The sequence below is a fragment of the Castor canadensis genome, chromosome 7 (assembly GCF_047511655.1).
Source record: "Castor canadensis chromosome 7, mCasCan1.hap1v2, whole genome shotgun sequence".
NCBI lineage: Eukaryota > Metazoa > Chordata > Mammalia > Rodentia > Castoridae > Castor > Castor canadensis.
Genome location: NC_133392.1, coordinates 147,204,483 through 147,224,486, shown reverse-complemented (window position 1 = coordinate 147,224,486; position 20,004 = coordinate 147,204,483). Strand labels below are relative to the sequence as shown.

The 20,004-nt window shown below is 42.6% G+C and overlaps 1 protein-coding gene and 1 non-coding gene across 7 annotated transcripts in view; one reads left to right on the top strand and one right to left on the bottom strand.

The window, feature by feature from the left end:
* The window catches only part of Usp48 (ubiquitin specific peptidase 48), a 69,818-nt gene extending 54,504 nt beyond the window's left edge, over positions 1–15,314 (bottom strand). For 3 of the 6 annotated variants that reach the window (XM_020177129.2, XM_074081066.1, XM_074081067.1), the window contains exon 1: positions 14,709–15,064. In XM_020177129.2, the coding sequence (XP_020032718.1) occupies positions 14,709–14,842 (134 nt within the window). In that variant the 5' untranslated portion in view covers positions 14,843–15,064. Of the gene's footprint in view, positions 1–14,708; positions 15,066–15,148 lie in introns of those variants that run through there. The other 3 variants (XM_020177131.2, XM_074081068.1, XM_074081064.1) reach the window with 2 other exon arrangements.
* On the top strand, positions 4,516–4,589 carry Trnat-agu (transfer RNA threonine (anticodon AGU)). The gene has a single exon. It is a non-coding gene; the product is annotated as a tRNA-Thr (tRNA).
* Positions 15,315–20,004: the final 4,690 nt, after the last annotated feature.

Below are 20,004 nucleotides of genomic sequence, written 5' to 3'. Positions count from 1 at the left end.
TTACTAAAGAAATAAAAGGATCTGGGGAAGTGACCCAGTAGTAGAGCACTTGCCTAGTATGCACAAGGCACTGGTTTCTATCTCCAGCACACTAAAAAACAAAAAAAAACAGCCAGATCCACTGGACTACAAGGTCTTTGGGAGACAGGAGACAGAGAATATCAATGCTAAAGTAAAAATAAGTGGGCATTTTGTTTATTCTTTCAAATCTGCTTTTCAAAGGTATAATACCAAATCTTGTATGTTCCTTGTTTCCTCTTTAACAGGAAGGTGGTAAGACTTTATCACATGATTTGGTTAGGAAGACACTTCCATGGGTCAAAGGAAACATCAATTCTCTCAGAAGTCAGTTCCAGTGGACCTGTCAGGATCTTAGTCCCCTATTCTGAGAGCAAAATAATATAATGAACAAAAGGGAGCATTCCCCCTGTCCTCCCCAGTTCCCCCTCCACATACAAAAATCACAAATACAGTCCATGACCTAAAAATTACAGCAAGACCTTCAAAGGCTCAAGCGACAGGTTGGGAGCAATTTGCATTGTGTGGTACATTATTTGGCCCAGTATACTGGCAATGCCAATATAAGTACTTTTATAGAAAAAGTATTAAAAATTCTTTTTAATTTCTCAAATTAATTGCTAAGTATTACTGAATAATTCTCAAATCAGTAAAAACACAATCTTGGCCTGGGTGAGATGAACATACGATAAAGCAGCACCACTCCCCCAGGCTCTGGACCAATATGGGCATACATCCGATGGGAATCATCATTAAAAGAGACCTTGGCTTTCCAAATTGTGGCTAAGTCTCTTGTACATAGGCCCAATGTTGTGGGTCCTTTGTGTTTGTTGTTCTGCTTGGGGCGGGGGAGGGAATCTATGTAAGAAGCATAAATTATTAAAACCTTTCTAATTATCAGCTATAACCTCTGAGCCAACTTAAGCAGCATAGCAAAATGCCAAAGATCAAGGGCTTTGGAGTGCTCTGCAGAAGAAAACCTCTTCAATTTGTCAGTGTCCCATGGCCCTAATTCCATTTTATAACCCGTTCAGATATGGAGGATTTTATTTTATGATGTTTGTACCAATTTTCTTATGGTAGAAAAAATATTTCTTGCTGTTTCCATCAAGTATCAAAATGGATTACACATCATGGGCTCGAGAAGGCAATGGACACGTGGCAGATGCTTGTTTACGTGCCTAGCTTCTTCACTTCCCTGTTGCCTCCAGGTCTTCTGAGAACAGACTGTTCCCTAGGGATGCCTCCAATCATCATCCAAATCCAAACAAAAATCTAATGAGATTACAAACGGGAACTGAGGGGAGGGAAGCAAAAAAAAGGTCCTCTGCCCAGCAGACTTTTCTGAATGGGAAAGGCTTGGGAAGCTTGGCTGTCCCCATCACATGGAAAAAAAATCCAGAGAAGCAGAGCTGGAAAAGCTTCGCGGACTACTCCTTAGCCCAATGAGATCCTTGACTTGTTTGATGGCCCTAATTCTTAAAATACGGTTTTGCATCTCTTCCTTGAAACCTTCTGATATGACCAGTCAAGAAATGAGAATGCAGGCATGGTGGTACTCACCTGGAATCCCAGCACTGGGGAGGCAGAGTCAGGAAGATCTCTCCAGACCCGTCTGGGATACAGAGGCAAGGAAGGAGAGAGGGAGGAAGGGGAAGAGAAGAGGGAAAGAGAGACACGGGAAGAAAAACAAGGGGGCGTGGGCATAGCAATATGCACCTGTAATACAAGTTCCTTGGGAAGCTTGCTAGGTAAGCACACACTTCAGCCATGCCCCCAGCCCTCAGTTACCTTTTTTTTTTTTTGCAGTACAGGGGTTTGAACTCAAGGTCTACACCTTGAGCCACTTCATCAGCCCTTTTTGGTGAAGGGTTTGTTTCAAAATAGGGTTGAGAACTATTTGCCTGGGCTGGCTTCAAACCAAGATCCTCCTGATCTCTGCCTCCTGAGTAGCTAGGATTACAGACATGAGCCACAAGCACCCCAGCTTACCATTTTTTTAAATTAACATAAAATAGATGATTCAGACAGTTGCAGATCTTGAAAGAAGATGAACATTGCAACAACTTTCACATTTTACCGCATTTCATTCCATCCAGCACAGAATATTCTGCAGTATTAAATCCCAGTAAATTTAAAAGAACTGAAATCATAGCAGGTATGCTCTCTAACCAGAAGAAACCCAGACGAAAGCTATCTGGAATATCCCTAACTACTTGGAAATTAAATAGCACTCTTCTAAATAATCCATGGGTCAAAGAAGAAATTGCAAGTATTAGTCCTTTTAGGTTGTGATAATAAAACATCTCTGATTAGGGCATATATAACAAATTTATTCTAGAGTAGCTGACAAAATGATCCTTTGGTCTACAGAAAATATTTCAGGTAAGACAATGTGGTGGCCCACTCCTATAATCCCAGCTACTTGGGAGACTGAATCAGAAGGATCACTGAGTTCCAAGCCAGCCTGGGTTACAAGGCTGAATCTCAAATAAAAATAAAAATAAAAAAGCAACCAACTCATTCATAATTAGGATCCTGGAGTCTTTGTTCCCATTTCTAGCATGGGGAGCAGTAAGTGTTTCTCCTCCTTTCCCTCACTTTTCTCTACTTTATACTGTTATCAGGGCCTGCTCATGCTAACACCAACATGATTCCTCTGAAAGACAGGGAAACTTCTGCTCAAACACTTATTGTTTGTACTGTATCATTTTTTTGAGATTTTAAAAAATTTTATTGTTTTTACATTTACTTACATGTGCATACATTATTTGGACCAACCCCCCAAGTATGAATTAATTCTTTTTTTTTTTTTTTTGTGGAACTGGGGTTTGAAGTCAAAGCTTCATGCTTGCAAAGCAGACACTCTTACCATTTGAGCCACAGCTCCAGCCCTGTACTGTGTTATTTTTAATTAATAAACATGTTTAGGTTTTCCCAAAGCACTGATGCTTAAGTTAGATAAGAAAATCAAGCAACATAAGTAACAAAATTCTTCAGGTCCTTGTTTCTTTACTTACAAAGCAAAGAGGAACAGGTTAGGCAACCACTAAAATTCCGTAGCATCATTTGTTTTTAATTTGGACCCCCTCAGAAACCCATGTTTATGAAAACATCTGCATACATGAAGCAGGAAGATACTTGGCTTTTTACCTCACAGTGAGCGCAAAAAACAATGAGAACAGTGATACAAGAGACCATGGGGAAGAGCTTTGTGTGAAGAACGACTGGATTATTCACGCTCACAGTACAGTTTGCAGATGATATGCTGGCAGTATCAGCCTTCCATGTCATGCTGCAACCAGAGTAAACGTAAATGTCATTTTATAAAACAAAATCCCATGACCTTAGAAAAGCAACTAGACTTTACAGTTCACACATTCTGTCAAACACCACTATCCAAGTAAAAATGATAGGACCTAAAAGTACCAAGACAAAAGACAAAATCCCAGGCATCAAAGAATGGCTCAGAGAGGATGAGGTAATAGTTAAGAAGACAACTTTAGACAAATAAGTGCTGTGGCAACATAGGCACAGGACACAGGCAGCAATCTCACTGAAGAGGAGAAAGTGCTGCCAAGCTGGGAGTCTCTGAGGACAGGCAGAAACTGACAAAGTGTGGGAGGGAAGTGAAGAGCAGTGGAGACAGAAGACAGCATGGGGGAAGAGAACCTAGAGAAGCAAGACAGTGCAAGGTCAAGGAAGCCATGCTGGGGAAGTCTTCCACCACACAATTCAGCAGAGCTGGATATATGGGGAGAAGTTGGCTATGGCGAAGTCAGGGGCTAGATCAGATAACCCAACCGAAGACCACAAGTAAGACACTAAGGCACCACTAACATGCTTTAAGATAGAATATAATCTTTTTGTTGTTGTTTTTGGTGGCACTGGTGCTTAAACTCAGGGCTTTGTGCTTGAAAGGCAGGAGCTCTACTGCTTAAACCACACCTTCAGTCCTGAAAAATAATCTTTAAAAAGACCCTCTAACTCATCAGGAACCTAATCTCTTAAAAAAAAAAAAAAAAAAAAACTCTAATTATGCCAATCAAGATGGTTTACCAAAATTAAACGAAGATTCTATATGTTTTGCTTTTTCAAGGAATGGCATTTTATAAACTCTTCCTGCTTTTGTATTTTCTTCATTTTTTTCCTCTTCCTATTTTTAATAAGGCTTAGGCTTGTTTTTTTCTTTAGAGACAGGGTCTCATATGTAGAGGAGAGATGGCCCCAAACTTGTTATCCTACTGGTTCAGCATCATTTATGCTGCGATCAAAGGCGTACGTCACTACAAGATTCTTTTTAAGTGGGAGATGTTCAAAATCTAAATCCTAGTTCTGTTCCCTTGAGAAAGGGAACACAGTGATATGACAGATACAGCAAAGCTGAGGATATAGCTTGGGGTTAGCAGGCTTGCCTGGCATTCACAAGGCCTGGACTCCATCCCTAGCACCCCTCCCCCCAAAGATATATGGGAAAGAGAGATTTAAAGATCTGCTGGCAGTGTGGCTCAAGTGGTAAGAGCGTGTGCCTAGTAAGCATGAGGCCCTGGGTTCAAAACCCAGTGCCACCAAGAAAAAAGGAAAAAGAAATGCTTTTACAACAAGAGATGAGAAATGTGGATCTGAAATGTAAGGCGAAAGAGATTAGGGTTATGTGTCAGTTGCTTCAGAGTCAAAAAATAAATACAAAACAGATCATTTCTGTAGGGAATATACGAAAAAAAAGAAAACAGTTTTTTTTTTCTTTCTTCCCCACATACTCAATACCTTTCTATATCTTTTCTACTTGTTGACTTTGTTTTTTTTTTAATACATTTACTTACATGTGTATACATTTACTTACATGTGTATACATTGTTTGGGCCACCTCCCCCTCCTCCCCCCCCCCCCGACCAAGAAACCAGGCTTCACTTAAATGGTTTTGTTAAAAATTTTTGGTCTAGGAGTACAGTACTGGGAGTTGAACTCAGGGCCATGTGCTTGGTAGGCAGGTGCTCTAGCAACTGAGTCATGCCCCCAGCCCTCTTTCTTTGGTTATTTTGGAGATGGGTCTCCATTATACCCAGGACAGTCTGGATCATGTTCCTATCTATGCCTCTCACTCACCAAGAATGGCAGGCCCATGCCACCACATCCACCTTTACTGAGATGGGGCCTTGCTAACTTCTGCCCAGGATGGCCTTGAACCTCAGTTCTCTACCTGTGAGCAGTTGAGGTTATAGGTTTGCCCACCTCACTAGGCCAAATAAAATCTTTTTAAGGAAAGAATGGGAAATGGAGGTGTAACTCAAGCAGCAGGGCATCTACTTCAAGTGCAAAGCCCTTACTTTAACCCCTAGTGCCACCAAATAAATAATAAAAGGAAAGAATGGCAATCACCAGTACATGCTTTTGAAATTATCCACATCTAGAAGCTCACAGCTATTCATTTACCTAACAACCTAATTTTATTTATGTTTTGAATTATGACCAAAAACATCCAAGAGAAAGTAAGCCTGTGCCAAACAGGACACACCAGGCCTGGGGGTCTTGGCTAAGCATCCCTCACAACATGTAGTTATCCGAGGTAGGCTCACTGGCCTGAGAGCTGCTTGTTCTTTCAGACTGGGAGACACTTGCTTTCACCAAGAAGTCTCTGAACATAGGAACTCTTTTTAGCTTTTTATTCCTCCAAAGAGTCCACTGCCAAACAACATTTGACAGTGTTAAAACAGGAGTGGTTCATCTGAGGCTTCAAATTTCTCAGGGCATTTTAAAAAGAACAATTCGAGCTGCGCGCTAGCGGCTCACACCTGTAATCCCAGCTACTCAGAAGACAGAGATCAAGAGACTCATGGTTCAAAGTCAGCCTGGGAAGACAGTTCAAGAGATCCTATCTTGAAAAACCCATCACAAAAAAGGACTTAGAGAAGGGGCTCTAGGTATAGGCCCTGAATTCAAACTCCAGTACTGCAAAAAAAAAAAAAAAAGTTCACAAGACCCTATATCTTGAAAATACCCAACACAAAAAAGGACTGGTATAGTGGTTTAAGTGGTAGAGTACCTGCTCAGCAAGCATGAGGCCCTGAGTTCAAACCCCAGTACCGCCAAAAAGAAAAAAAAAGGAGCTGGGCGCTGGTGGCTCACACCTGTAATCCTAGCTACTCAGGAGGCAGAGATCAGAAAGATTGCAGTTTGAAGCCAGCCTGAGCAAGTTTGAGACCGTATCTCAAAAATACCCATCACGAAAAAAGGCTGGTGGAGTGTCTCAAGGTGTAGGCCTTGAGTTCAAGCCCCAGTACTGGGGGGGGGGGGGGCGGGGCGGGGAAAGACTTGAGAAAAGTGAATGCAAATATACAGGCTATAAACAAAACTTTATAATAGCTCTTACATTCATAGTTTAAAAATGCCAGGCATGGTAGTACACAGTTAAAATCCCAGCAACTGGGAGGCTGAGAGACAGAAGGATTCTGAGTTTGAGGCCAGCCTGGGTAATCTATGTAAAAAAAAAAAAAAAGAGTCATTACCTATAAGGGGGATTGGAACTAAGTGGAAATGAGGTGAAGACACTAACTAGGGTGATAGAAATGTTCTCTTTTGTTTTTTTGACACAGGGTCTTGCTAGGTAGCCGGTGCTGGCCTTGAACCCTAATCCTTCTGCCTTAACCTCCCAAGTACTGGAATTACAGTGTGTGCCAGAAATGTTGTCTTAGTTAGGGTGGTAACTCACTGACAATTCACTGTATGGAATTTTACCTAAATTGCCTAAAGCTTTGACTGTTTTAAACAAAAACCAGGAAGTCCTTAGATATTAATAAGAAAATGTGGGGCTGGTGAAGTGGCTCAGGTGGTAAAGTGCCCTCCTAGCAAGCATGAGGCCCTGAGTTTAAACTCCAGTGCAGCCAAAAAAAAAAGAAAGAAAGAAAATGTCTATAGGTACAAAACAGTAATATAAGCTACATCTGTGTAAGAAAGGGGAGTGGTAAGCTGGGTATGATAGTGTAAATGTGAGACCTCATTCAAAAAAGAGCAAAAAGGGCTGGGGACATGGCTCAAGTGGTAGAGCACCCACCTATCAAGGGCAAGGTCCTGAGTTCCGAATCCAGTACCAGAGGGGAAAAAAAGGGAGGGATGGAAGAGGGCTAAGGAAATAGGATTGTGTTTGCTTATATCTGCATAGGGAAACACTGACAAATAAAGCAGTAAGCATTTTTTTACAGAGGATACAAATCACTGGGACGGTGGTGACATGTACTGATGAGAGTTTTCCATGAACATTCTTTTCTTCTTGTTTGTTTTTAGCTAGAACAGCATTCTATTTGAGCTACCACCAGCCCTCAAAAGTGCATTCTTTAAAACAAACAAACAAACAAAAAAACCTAGACAGAGGGACATACATACTATCTCATCTACTCTTGAGGTGGAGATGGGGAAGGGAGAGGACAGAAGTTAGAGCAAAAAGTTATCGACACCCCCATCTCAACAAATAAGCCAGGCATGGTGTATGCACCTGTTGTCCAGCAATGTGTGAGACTACAGGTAGGACTGAGGTCCAGTCTGGCCCAGGCAAAAACTTGAGACCATATCTAAAAAGTAATCTAAACGCAAAAAGGGCTCGAGGTGTGGCTCAAGTGGCAGAGCACTTGTCTAACCAGTACAAGGCCCTGAGTTCAAAACACTTTACCGAGAGGAAAAAAAGTTAAACTGGGATTCAAAAATTGCAGCTTTAAACATTTATCAGTATACTAAATACTCCTGCAATTAGCATATTAAATGAGTTGGCCTAAAATGCAGGCCTTTATTAGGGAAAAGGGACTAGTCAAGCAAAAACAATTTTAAAAAGTAAGACTACTTGGAAATACTACTAACCTCCCTTCCAAAAGGATATACCCCAAATTGGTATTAAAGGAAAAATGTCCCAGGCAGGGGACTACTAACTAACTATCCAGTAAAATAGTCTTTCCCTGTCTAAATAGGCTTCTTGAACCATCAAAGCTTAAAAGATGTTTTGGTTTTGATGGGGTGGGGAGGCTGACACTTTTTAGTTCTCCATGGAGAATGGTTTGAAATGTTACAATCTGGCAAAACACTGGCCTAGCACTTGAGAAAACAGTCATCTTCAGACACGAAACTGACAAAGATTTTTGAATGTGGAAGGCAGTGAGGGCAAGGACACAGAGCAGGAAAGGTCCCACACTGCACAGTGGTGAAAGCAAATCTTGCAATGGTAATGTGGATTGAAAGCCTTTAAATGTTCGTGCCACCTTCACATTTTCCTAACAGAAAACAAAATGACATTTTCTTAAAGAATGCTCAGAATATTTAAAGAGCTTAACCAAAAACAGGAAAAAGGAAGAAAAAAAAAAAAGAGAGAAAAGGATAAGAATATGACAAGGAAAAGGTGGGAGACAAATGTCAACAGAAAATAGTTAAATACTTTGGGGTGTGTAAAATTATTCAATGATCAGAAACTGGCTTTGTAAGATATAAAATATTCTTAATTCTAAGTTACCAAAACTATATAAATGCACTTAACATGATAGCATTTTGTTTTTTATGCACATATAGAAAAATCAAAAAGCGTTATATTAAAATTGCAACTTAAGTTTCCTGGGTGTAGATTTTATTTGATGTGTGTTCAAGTTATGAAGGAGATGTGAGGCCTAAGAAATCTAATGTAACTTTATTTCATTTTACTTTATCTGAGCTTCTCAAACTGAAGTGCACACTACTGAATTTATCAAATACATAGAGATACAAGAAATATTAATTGTGCCATTCTAGAATCTGTTTCATTAGCTTTACAGAAAACCAGGTTAAAGGAATTTTTTTAACAAACAGAAGAATTTTTGGGGTGGGGGGTTGGTACTTGGATTTGAACCCAGAACCTACACCTTGAGCTACTCCACCAGCCCTTTTTTGTGATGTTCCCCCAACCCCCAGGGTTTTGGAAACTATTTGCCTGAGCTGGCTTTGAACCATAATCCTCCTGATCTGCCTCCTGAGTAGCTGGGATTACAGGCGTGAGCCAGTTTGCCCACTCTTTTTAATGGTCAGATCATTACCTCAGAAAGCTGCAGAAATGGATGAGGCACAGAGATCCTGCAAAATAGAAAGGTCTCAGGTGCCTTGCTGAACTGCAAGGCATGGTGCAAATCTCCAGCCCTGAGAGACCTCTGTTTCTGTGGATGGAATCCCTGATTGCCATTTTCCAGAAGCATGCTGGAAAGGACGGAACTGCAAACTCCCTAAGAGGGAATTCCTAAGCATCAGGAACCCATAACTTATGCCTGCTTTCTTCAAGGACCACAAGAACCCTGCTTTCCTTGACCACACGATGAAGAAACTAGACCTCTACTTCAACAGATGGCTACATCTCCAAATGTCTTAATCTTACTGAAGGCGCAGCTGTGGGTTGCTATAACCTGTGACTCCTTTATCGTGGCTACCCATTTCCAGAAGCAAATCTGAGGAGCCTTGAGCCTGGCCTCCACACCTATCCCCTTTCCTTCTAGCCTCCCAATATAGAACTTTCTCTTCATGGTCCCCATAGACCCTCAACCCAGCGCCCAATATCTCATGCAGACCTATGCACAGCCTCATCATTAGTTTAGTTTTAATTTTCTACCTAACATGTCTTCTCTCTTCCTAAGAGCATTACTTTTTCTAGTATTAGATATGTTTTCCATTAACAGTAATTCAAGTAGCACTCTCCTACTTTGTCAAGGTCATTGCTATGGTTCTGATATGATTTGGGCATTCTCCAGGGCACATTTATTCTGAGCAAGGTCACCAATAACACGGTATTAGGAGGTGGTGGAACCCTTAAGAAATGAAGACTAGTGGGAGGTACTCAGAAAAATTGGGGCACTGCCCTTTGGAAGAGATCAGGGAAGAGATTCCGGTAGTTCCCCTGTAAACCTGTGCATTCTCTGGGTAATTTTCAGAGGATTGTTTAACAAATGTCTGGACCAGCAGGGCATGGTGTCACAGGTCTGTAATCCCAGCACTCAGAAGACAGAGGCAGGCAGATTCTGAGTTTGACATCAGTCTGTATTACATAGTTAGATCATGTCTCAAAAAAGTCCTGAGCTTGGCCCTACCCAGCCTCTCTCTGGCTATTGAGATGTGAGCAACTGTCATCCCCAGTGATGTGACATAGCCAAGAGCGGCCTAACCACAGCCTAGCCAATGCAAATGCCATTCCTTTGAACCTCCACAAGCTGTGAACTGAATAAACCTCTTTTCTTCATAAGTAGCCCATGACAGGCATTTCATTCTAGTAATGAAAAGCTGACTAATGCATCCATAGAAAACAGTTAACCTTAAATTCCTGCATGTCCTCACTTCCCAACTGACAAAAATAAATAACTGATTTCAGGTAGAGTATGGAGCTAAGAAAGATAAAGTTAATACAAGTTACATCAGATAATACAGGAGAGTATCTTTAGAGCCTTGGAGATGGTAAAGATTACTTAATACACATACCACCACCCATAAAGGAAAATATTCATGAACGGGACTCTACTGAAATTACCATGCTACTCTAATTTCAAGAAAGGCAAGAAAATATTTGCCAACAAATTCACCAAAACATCTGTGTCCACGAAAACAACAAAAAAGATAACTTTATCTTAAAAAAAAAAAACTGGGCTGGAGGTGTGGCTCAAGAACTGGTTAAAACTTAAACAAGTCATCTCACAAGAAGATACCAAAATAGTAAGTAAAAAAAGGAGTCAACTTTATTGGTCAGTGGGGAAATGCAAATCAGTGGCTCCAGGGGAGAAGTAAGTAGTCTTAGCCAGCAATACTTAAAAGATACCACCAGCTGGTCAGAAATGCAAATTAAAACCCCAGAAAAGGGCACATATAATCTACTCAGAAGGCTGAGGAAGTTCAAACACCAGCCACCACCACCTCCCTGCCCGCCAAAAAAAAAAAAAAAGGCAGAAAAGACCAGAGGTAGAGTGTTTGCCTAGCTTGCCAAAGACCCTTGGTTTCATCCTCTGCACTGCTCCCCACTTCCCCCAAAACCCAAACACCAGGAGATACCACAATACATATACTATAAGGGCTAAAATTAGCAAGACTATATAACTATACCAAGTGTGGTCAGAATGTGTAGGAACTGCAACTCTCTCACACTGCTCAGAAAAGTATGGTAAGGTATGATCATTTTAGAAAAGTTTGTTATTATCTACTAAAGTTAAAAACATCTAGGACCCAGCAACTTCTCTTATCAAAAATGTATATACAGCCAAGCCCTATCTTGAAAACACCCAACACCATGAGGTCCTGAGTTCAAGCCCGAGTAGCTCCAAAAAAACTCCCAAAATATTTATATACAGCCTCACGTGGTGGTGCACATCTGTAATCCCAGCACTTGGGAGGCTAAGGCAAGAGGGTCTCCTGTTCCAGGCCAGCCTGGCTCCATAGTAAGAATCTATTCCAAAAAATAAAAAGCCAGCCAGCCAGGTGTTGGTGGCTCACATCTATAATCCCAGCTACTCAGGAGGCAGAAATTAGTTGGTTTAAAGCCAGCCCATAGTTCCCTAGACCCTATCTCAAAAATACGTAACAGAAAAAAAAGGACTGGCGGAGTGACTCAAGCAGTAAGGACACCTGTCTAGCAAGCATGAGGCTCTGAGTTGGAACCCCAGTGCCACCAAAAAAAAAAAGTGGCTTTTTAACTGGTGGGGGAAAAGACTGGACTATGCAATAAACAGTAGCCATTGGGCACAAGCAAAATAAAAATAAATCCCTACCTTGCTCCCTAAATCAAATTATAATAAGACCAAGATTGCATAAAAGGAAACCATCAGCATTACAACAATACATGGGTACTTTTGTAGTCTTGGAATTGGGAAACCCAGAAATCATTACGTAACAAATTGACACATAAAAATTTTTAAGTTTTGGGGGGGTGGGGGGAGAAATATGTATGCACATATGAATAAAAATAAATAAATAAATGAAAACAAAAAATTTTTTTAAGTTTTTATGAACCAAAAGGAAAAAACTCGTGAAATTTAAAAACAAAAAAAACCCCTGGGGATAATACCTTCAACAGAAAAATTTAATAAGCTCTTGGAAATGAGTAAGAAGTCAGATGCTGGTGGCTCATGCCTGTAATCCTGGCTACTCAGGAGGCAGAGATCACTCTCAGTTTGAAGCCGCCCTGGACAAACAGTTCTCCAGACCCTATCTTGGAAAAAACCCACCACAAAAAAGGGCTGGGAGTGACTCAAGATGTAACCCCTAAGTTCAAACCCCAGTATCCCCCCTCCCAAAAAAAAAAAAAAGGAAATCAGTAAAAGAAAAAAAAAAAAAAAAAGGCCAATAATCCAGAGCCCACAATTTACAGGAGAAATACACTTGGCCAGTTAACAACAACAACAACAACAAAAAAAAGGCAAAGAAAATAAGATGCTATTTTTTACTAATCAGATTGGTGCTGGAATTAGGCATGCTTGGGCTGGGCAGCAGTGACACTCAGCTGCAGGTGTAGTGTTAAATAGCGTGAACTGTCACTATCTATCTAAATTTTACATGGCCATGCCCTTTTACCCCACAATTTCTCAACACCCTCACTACATGGACAGGGATGGTCACAACACCACTATCTGCAGGACCAAACCCTGCAGACCCAAAGGCCCAACAGGGACCTGGTTAAGTAACTGCTAACTCCTATAACCCTACACAATGATCTCGGGGGCATTCGGAACCATGTCTGATCCAGATTGCTTTAAGAGTCAAAGTTGCAAATAAAGTCAATTAAGATGTGCAAAAATAAAAAAATTTAAAAAAAAAAATTCAAGTTGAATTTAACAGGTACACATCGAGGAAAAATAAAAATCAAACAGTTGTTCTACACAGCTATGGGCTGGCACGAAGGCTTTCACTTCCTGCTAGTGTAGGTGTGCTAGACAGAAAGATGTACAGAATCAGGACAGACAAGGGTACTGGCTCTGTGCACCTATTAAACCAATAATACACATTAAACTGGTAAGTTTTGGTGTACAGAGGTTTAGTAGAAAAACTAAAACATGCAATAACAAAATGAAGCAAGTGATTACCCAGTGTTAACTGAAGCTGGGTAATGAGCACAAAGAGGTGCACTGTACCACTGTCTCTACTTCTATGTTTAAAATTTATAGGGCGTCTGCCTAGCAAGCACAAGACCCTGAGTTCAAATCCTTGTCCCACCAATAAAAAGAAAAAAAAAGAACTGGTGAGGATGAAATTTGAACCCTCATACATTGCTGGTGGCAGTGTAAAAGGGTACAGAATTTAGTACACAGTTCCATACTAAGTTAAACAGAACTGCTATAAGACTTGGCACTTTCAATCTTACATACAAATCCAAAAGAACTGAACATATTCATCCACTGAAGAATGCATATACAACCTGTGGTATATCCATACAACAGAATATTATTCAGTCATGAAGAATAATGCAATGACACATGCTACAACATAGATGCAAAAAAAGGCACATATCATACTCCATTCAGATGAAATGTCCAGAATGGAATGCTTGGTGCTTGGGGAGAAGATTAGAGGGGAGCAAGGGAGGACTCAATGCTAATGTAAGGGGCACAGGATTTCTTTTAAGGGAGCCAAAAACATTCCCATGGTAATGGCTCAACAGCCCGGTGACTATCCATAAACCACTGATTGTACACTTTAACTGAGTGGATGTTAGATGTGAAAGAGATCTCAATCATTCTGTTTAACTTCTATTATTCATAGACTTCTGTCATTCCAGTACCTACGGTGGGGAGTCAGATTTGCCCTCCTTGTAAGCCAGACACCCGCAACGTCGAATTATTCATTTGCTTTAGGCAGTTCTAGAGCCAGAGACCGTAACTTCCATTCCTTCTGGCTCTCCTACTGGAATGTAAGACTCCACAAAGCACTTACTAAATAAATGCCTACTGAGAGAAGGCTACTGAGCATGCCCGGTTTGGCCAAGTCAATTCAACATTCCGCCACGAAAATTGTATTTCCCGCGTCACAGGTGGAAAAGGGGGGACAGGCACAACGTCTAAGGATTCACTCTAAAAGATGGAATTTAGAAAAGGCAAGGCTCAAGGGCTTAGCAGAAGGGAACGGAATTTGCACAACTCAAACACGTTATTCCGCAAAGTGGTGTAGTCAGAAAGGCTTGTCTCCCGCCCCCCTCCCCCCCAAAAAAGGCTAAAAAGTGCGAGTCCAAGAGTGAGGGAAGGTCCACTGCAGTGGAGGGTACTGGTGACGTAGGCTAATCAAAGGTTTTTCTAAAGCTGCTCCCTTCAAATACTAAGGTGATCAAGCCTCTAGCGTCAACTCTAATAGCAGATATACTGTGACGAAGCTCACTTCCAGCAAGTTCCTTTTTCCAAATGCAAAAGCCGAGCTGTGGCCAAGATAAACCAACCACCAACGTTTGCTAAGCTCTCGGTCCCTACCTTCAACCATCTCCACCGCCATCTTCTGGATGAGAACCCAGCGCCCTTTCTTAAAGGGCTTTTAGCAGCAGCATCTCCGTGCAGAGCCCGGGAAGACGGCATTTCCCAGGTCACCCAACCTGGGAAAAGGGGGTACCCTCCACCCCGATCTCGGCGTCTTCCAAATGCACGCAATGGGCCGCCCTCTTCCTTCCCGCACCCCGCCTCGGCTTTCCAAGGTCCAGCCCGCGGGGGCCGCGAGGCCCGGTGCACCGGCCTCACCTGCATACGCCTCGGATGCAGGGCTCCAGCCAGATGCGGTAGGCGGTCTCGATGTGCTCCTGCGACACCTCCTCGGGCCGTACGGTCTCCGCCCAGCGCCAGGCCGCCTTCTCCAGCTGCAGCCGCGGGGCCATGGCCTTGGCCCAAGGAGCACCCCCCGAGCCGGGCCGCCGCCGCCGCCGCCGCCTCCGCAGCCGCCCAAATGAGCTCCGCCACCTGCCAGCGAAGAGAACCCGGCGCCTCCTCAGCCAGCTGGCCAGTCAATCACCTGTGCGCGCCACGGCCGCCGCGCCCGCCCGCGCCCAACCTGTACGACCGGCCGCAAAGCGCCGCCGCCGACACCCGATACCCCCAGCGCCTGTAGACGTTGGAGGTGTACGCTTCGCTGCGGCGGGCGCATGCGCGTTCCCAGCAGCCCCTGCGCCTCCCGCGCCTCTAACCCGACTGGCCGAAGAAAGGGAAATTGGCTGTCTAAGGCAATCTAGCCATGTCCTCTCCACCGTAGCGGGCAAGCCGTGCCTCAATGTCTGTTCGGAGTAGCTTTCTGCGTAACACTAGTCTCACAAGCCCACGCCTGGAGGCCGAAGGCAGGCTGCTCCTGCCTCCAATACTTTCCCCTTTAACTGTGAAGGATTCACGCGAGAGGCTACTCAACGCACACCATAGGTCCGCCTGGACTGCGGGGGTGGGACCTGGTTACAGTAGAAAACCTGTCGCCAAAGAAACCAGGATTGGCTCTCTGGAGGAAGATTTAACTTGAGACTGGGCTGGTTCCGATTCCTTTCCCGAGCCCTCCTGGCGTCACGGGACGTTCTGGATTTGGCCAGATTTGGGACGGGACTACATGTCCCAGCATGCATTGCGTCCTTGCCACTCACGGAATGCAGGGCATGCTGGGATTAGTAGTCTTGGCGATGGGAGGCTCCTTGAGAAGCAAATTGTGCTGGGGCTCCAGCTGGTCCTGGGGCGGGCTCATGTTCGCTGTAGGCTCTCCACTGAGTCTTAGCTCTAGGGGATGATTTCTTAGTTCTTTGTCAAGGCTCCTCCCTAGCTCCCGGGTATAAAAGCATTTCTTTTTTGCAACTCTTGCCCCAGGACATTAAGAGTAAACTTATCACAGTGTTTTGCAAACTGAAAAGGGCATAGCTTAAGAGGGTATTTGAGGACTTTAGATTTTAAGTACAGCCCTGCTAGGATCTAAGCAGGAATTTCTGACTGAACTGCTTTCTATATGCGTAACCTTGTACTGGATTAATTAATTAGCTATTTACTGAAGGCATTTTGAAAGTAAGACCTGGTCCCAGAAGTTGGGGTGGGTGGGGTTTGAGCGATAGAAACACCAAGATCTCCTTCGTAGTCTTGAGAAAAGGCTTCTCAGAATAATTTAAACCCATTAATTAAAAGATGAGTCCAATTTAGCTGAGATAGGAAAAGGCACCATTCCCAGAGCAAGGGCACCAAAGAAAGAAACCTGATCAAGGAAAAGTGAGAGATTAGATTTGAGAGGGAGCCAAGACCTGGCTTTTATCTAAAGGAGTCATTGAAAGTTTTAATGCTAGTGAATGATATAATGGAGATTTGTATTGTGGATAGTTTCTTCAGTCTGGGTCAAGGTCAGATACAGAGAGACCTCTTAGTCTTCCAGAGCCAGGGACATGGAGCCTATGTTTGTAATTCCCAGCACTCTGGTGGCAAGAGGATTGGGAGTTCCAGGCTGGCCTGAGATATATAGTGAGACCCTGTCTCAAAAAAAAAAAAAAAGAAAGAAAGAAAGACTTGCAGTAATATAGACCAGATATAATGAAGGCTTGAAGTGGGACAGTGTAATAGGTGTGGAATGGGGAGAGAAACTCCACAGATAGTTAGGACATAGAACTGCTGCAGCTTGATGTTGATCTTACCAGTATTTCTTCACCTCTTATTTGACCTTCAAGTCTAGGTCAAAGCCCTTTTCCTGGTGCTCACTGATAGCTCCCTGTCACCCTTCACCTCGTTTAGCACAAGATGAAATTGTGAATCTACGGTGCTGCCAACTACCATATGCGTGTTTTTCTAACTTGGGTAATTAAGTAGCATTCTACCAAATGGGGTAGAAACTACAGAAGAAGGAGCAGATTTAGAAAGGTGAGGATTTACATTTTGAATGAGTTACATTTCAAGTGCAACAGGAATCCTATGTCAGGAAAGCTAACAGGAATCTAAGTCTTGGGGGATCTAGCCCCCTCCATCATATATTTCAGTCTGTACTGGCCCATTTTCATCAGCCTTCGTACATGCTGTGATGCCTCCCAAACGTAACAAATCACCTCTTACTCCTACATCCCTCTAGGCTACTGTCCTCCTTCTCTGTTCCCCTTTGTAGCAAAACCCTGGGAAGAATTCCTCCGTTCTCCTTTTCCCTGCAGCTCCTCCTTAACCGTGTTCCAAGTCAGGCTCCTGCCTTCCTTACTCCCCAAGCCACTGCCAAAAGAGAAGATCACAACAACTTCAGTTTAAAGCTCTTAACTGACTTTACTGCAATTCTACAGTCATTCATCCCATAAAATAGGGTGTCAATGAGCCGAGGTTGGTTTTATAGGAGGCAGCAGAAACAAAGAAGGAAAAGTGGATTGGTCATCTCAAAATGACTTTCCTTATAAGGCAGAGACGGGGCCAGGACAACAGAAACATTACTGATTGGTAACATGACAGTACTCCGGGTTCTTTGTGGTGTGGTGTGGTGTGTGTGTGTGTGTGTGTGTGTGTGTGTGTGTAAACAGAGGGAATGTCACTACGTTAATTGAAGCTCACCTGGGGGCAGAAATATGATTATTTCTCTCCCAATTTCTTTCAAGATCAGGTAACTTAGTTTTGGTTTAGTGGAATTTTAGCATGAGTGACTCCATTTTGATTTTTAGTCTGTTCTGCTGGAACCTGGAACAAGAGATTAATCCAAAACAATGACCTCCTATAATTTTTTGTGTCCTCTTAATTTTAACATCACTCATATTGAAGTTAGCAGTGGACTCCACACTGTTAAATCCAGTGGGAAACTCACACTGTATTTTATAAACCTATCAGCAGCATTTGATGCACCTATTCACTTTTTCCTCTTGGAAACACTTTCTTAACTCACAGGACACCACATTCTGGTTTCCCATGACTCACTGGCTATTCTTTTCCAGTGTCCCTTGCTGTTTCTTCCTCATCTCTTCAGCCTGCAAAGTTCAGTGGTCTAGGGTTCAGGCCTTTTAATGTCTCCTCTACCTATATTCACTTTCTGGGTCATCTCATGACTTTAAATACCCTCTGTGTGTGCCTGGCTCTTAAATTCATACCTCTAGACATGTTCCTAAAATGCCAGCTGTGTATATTCTGTTCATTTGGCATCTCTGATGTGCAACAGGTATATCACACTCTACAGGTCCAAAATGTATCCTTATTCCACTTCCAACTGTCCCCCAGTGTCCTGTAATCTTTCCCATCTGGGAAATCTTAGAGGCATCCTTAATTTCTCTCTATATCTTAAATCCCCATCTAGGTCTTCCACAAAACCTGCCAGCTGTGCGTTCAGAATATATACACAAGCAGGATGTAGTGGTACACACCTGTAGTCTTAGCTACTTGGTTACTACTGAGTCAGGAGTTTAAAAGTCACCCTGGGAAAAATAGTGAGACCCCATCTATAAAATAAATAAATATAAATATATCCTTTTTTACATGTGTACATATAATCACAAACATACAGGACTAGGAGTGTAGCTCAATGGTAGAGTGCGTGTACATGGTCCTGGGTTCAATCCCCAGAACAATAAAAAAAGGTGTATAAATATACACACACAGAGGATGCAATCCCGTGCTGTTAAGGTCACCATCCTGGTCTTTCACCAAGATTATTGCAAAAGTATCCTAACTGATCTCCCAGCTTTCACTCCTATTTCTTTAAAGACTTTTCTTGGCATGTAAGCCACATGTTTCATTCAAAACCTCCAAAGGAGGGCAAGGGGGAGAAATGACCCAAGCATTGTATGCACATATGAATAATAAAAAAAAATTTAAAAAAAAAAAAAAAAAAACCTCCAAAGTAGCTGGGTGAGGTGTTACATGCCTGTAATCCCAGAATTTGCAGCAGGAAGATCTCCTGCTCAAGTCTAGTTTAGGCTTCATTATGAGACCCTGTCTCAAAAAAAAATGATAAGAGAGTCTACATTCTTTTTTCCACACTAAGTTTTGGAAATCTGGTGTGGTTTTGTACGTACAGCTCATCTCAATTCCAACCAGTCCATTAGCATGGGTTACCCCAATGAACAGCTCAGCGAACCTTTGGCCTCCTCATCTGCTACCCAGTCTGACCTGTGACCTTCTTGCTCTTCCATACCTGCTTTTATCAAGGTTATCAGGCCCAGTGGTCATCTCTATCCCCAGCTCTGTGCAGTTACCAGCAGATACAGCCACTCCAGCCATCTTAAGACATCCTGCTTGCCTGGCTTCCGAGCAGTACCTCTTCTGGTCCTCTTCCTTCTTCAGTGTCTTCCCCGCCCCCTCCTGTACCGACTTTCTAAATGCTGGAGTTTTTCTTGCCTTTGTCCTTTGTATCAGACAATGCAAAAAGAGAGGACTGGGGTGGGGCTCAGTGATGGAGTGATTGCCCAGCATGTGCCACATAAGGAGACCCTGTCTCTGAAAAAGAAAAAAGAAAAAAAGAACCCTTTCAGAGAGAGAAAGAGAGAGAGAGAGAGAGAGAGAGAGAGAGAGAGAGAGAGAGAGAGAGATGTGTTATTGTCACTACATTTTGGCCTACCTTGCACTTTGACTAAAACCTAAATTCTTTCCATGACCTGTTGGGCTGTAGCAGGCAAAAAAAAAAAAAAAAAAAATGAGTATGTCCTAGCTCCTGGAGCCACTGAATATGTTACTTCGGTACAAAAGGGACTTTGGAGGTGAGATCAATATAAGAATATTGAGTTGGGCACTGGTGACTCACACCTGTAACCCTAGCTACTCAGGAGGCAGAGATCAGAAAGATCATGGTTCAAAGGCAGGCCAGGCAAATAGTTCAAGAGACCCTATCTTGAAAAAACTCATCACAAAAAAAAGGGCTGGTGCAGTGGCTCAAGGTGTAGGCCCTGAGTTCAAACCCAGGTAACATAAAAATAAAGTTATTGTTTTGTTTTATTGTTTAGCATGTGCTATTTTAGGAATACCTCTTCCCCTTAATCATTTAATTAACTATCTGCCTGTGCCCTAATGTCTGTTGTTTTGGGATGCACAGCTAGCTAGTATTTTGATCAACAGAATTTTTTTCTTCTTTTTTATT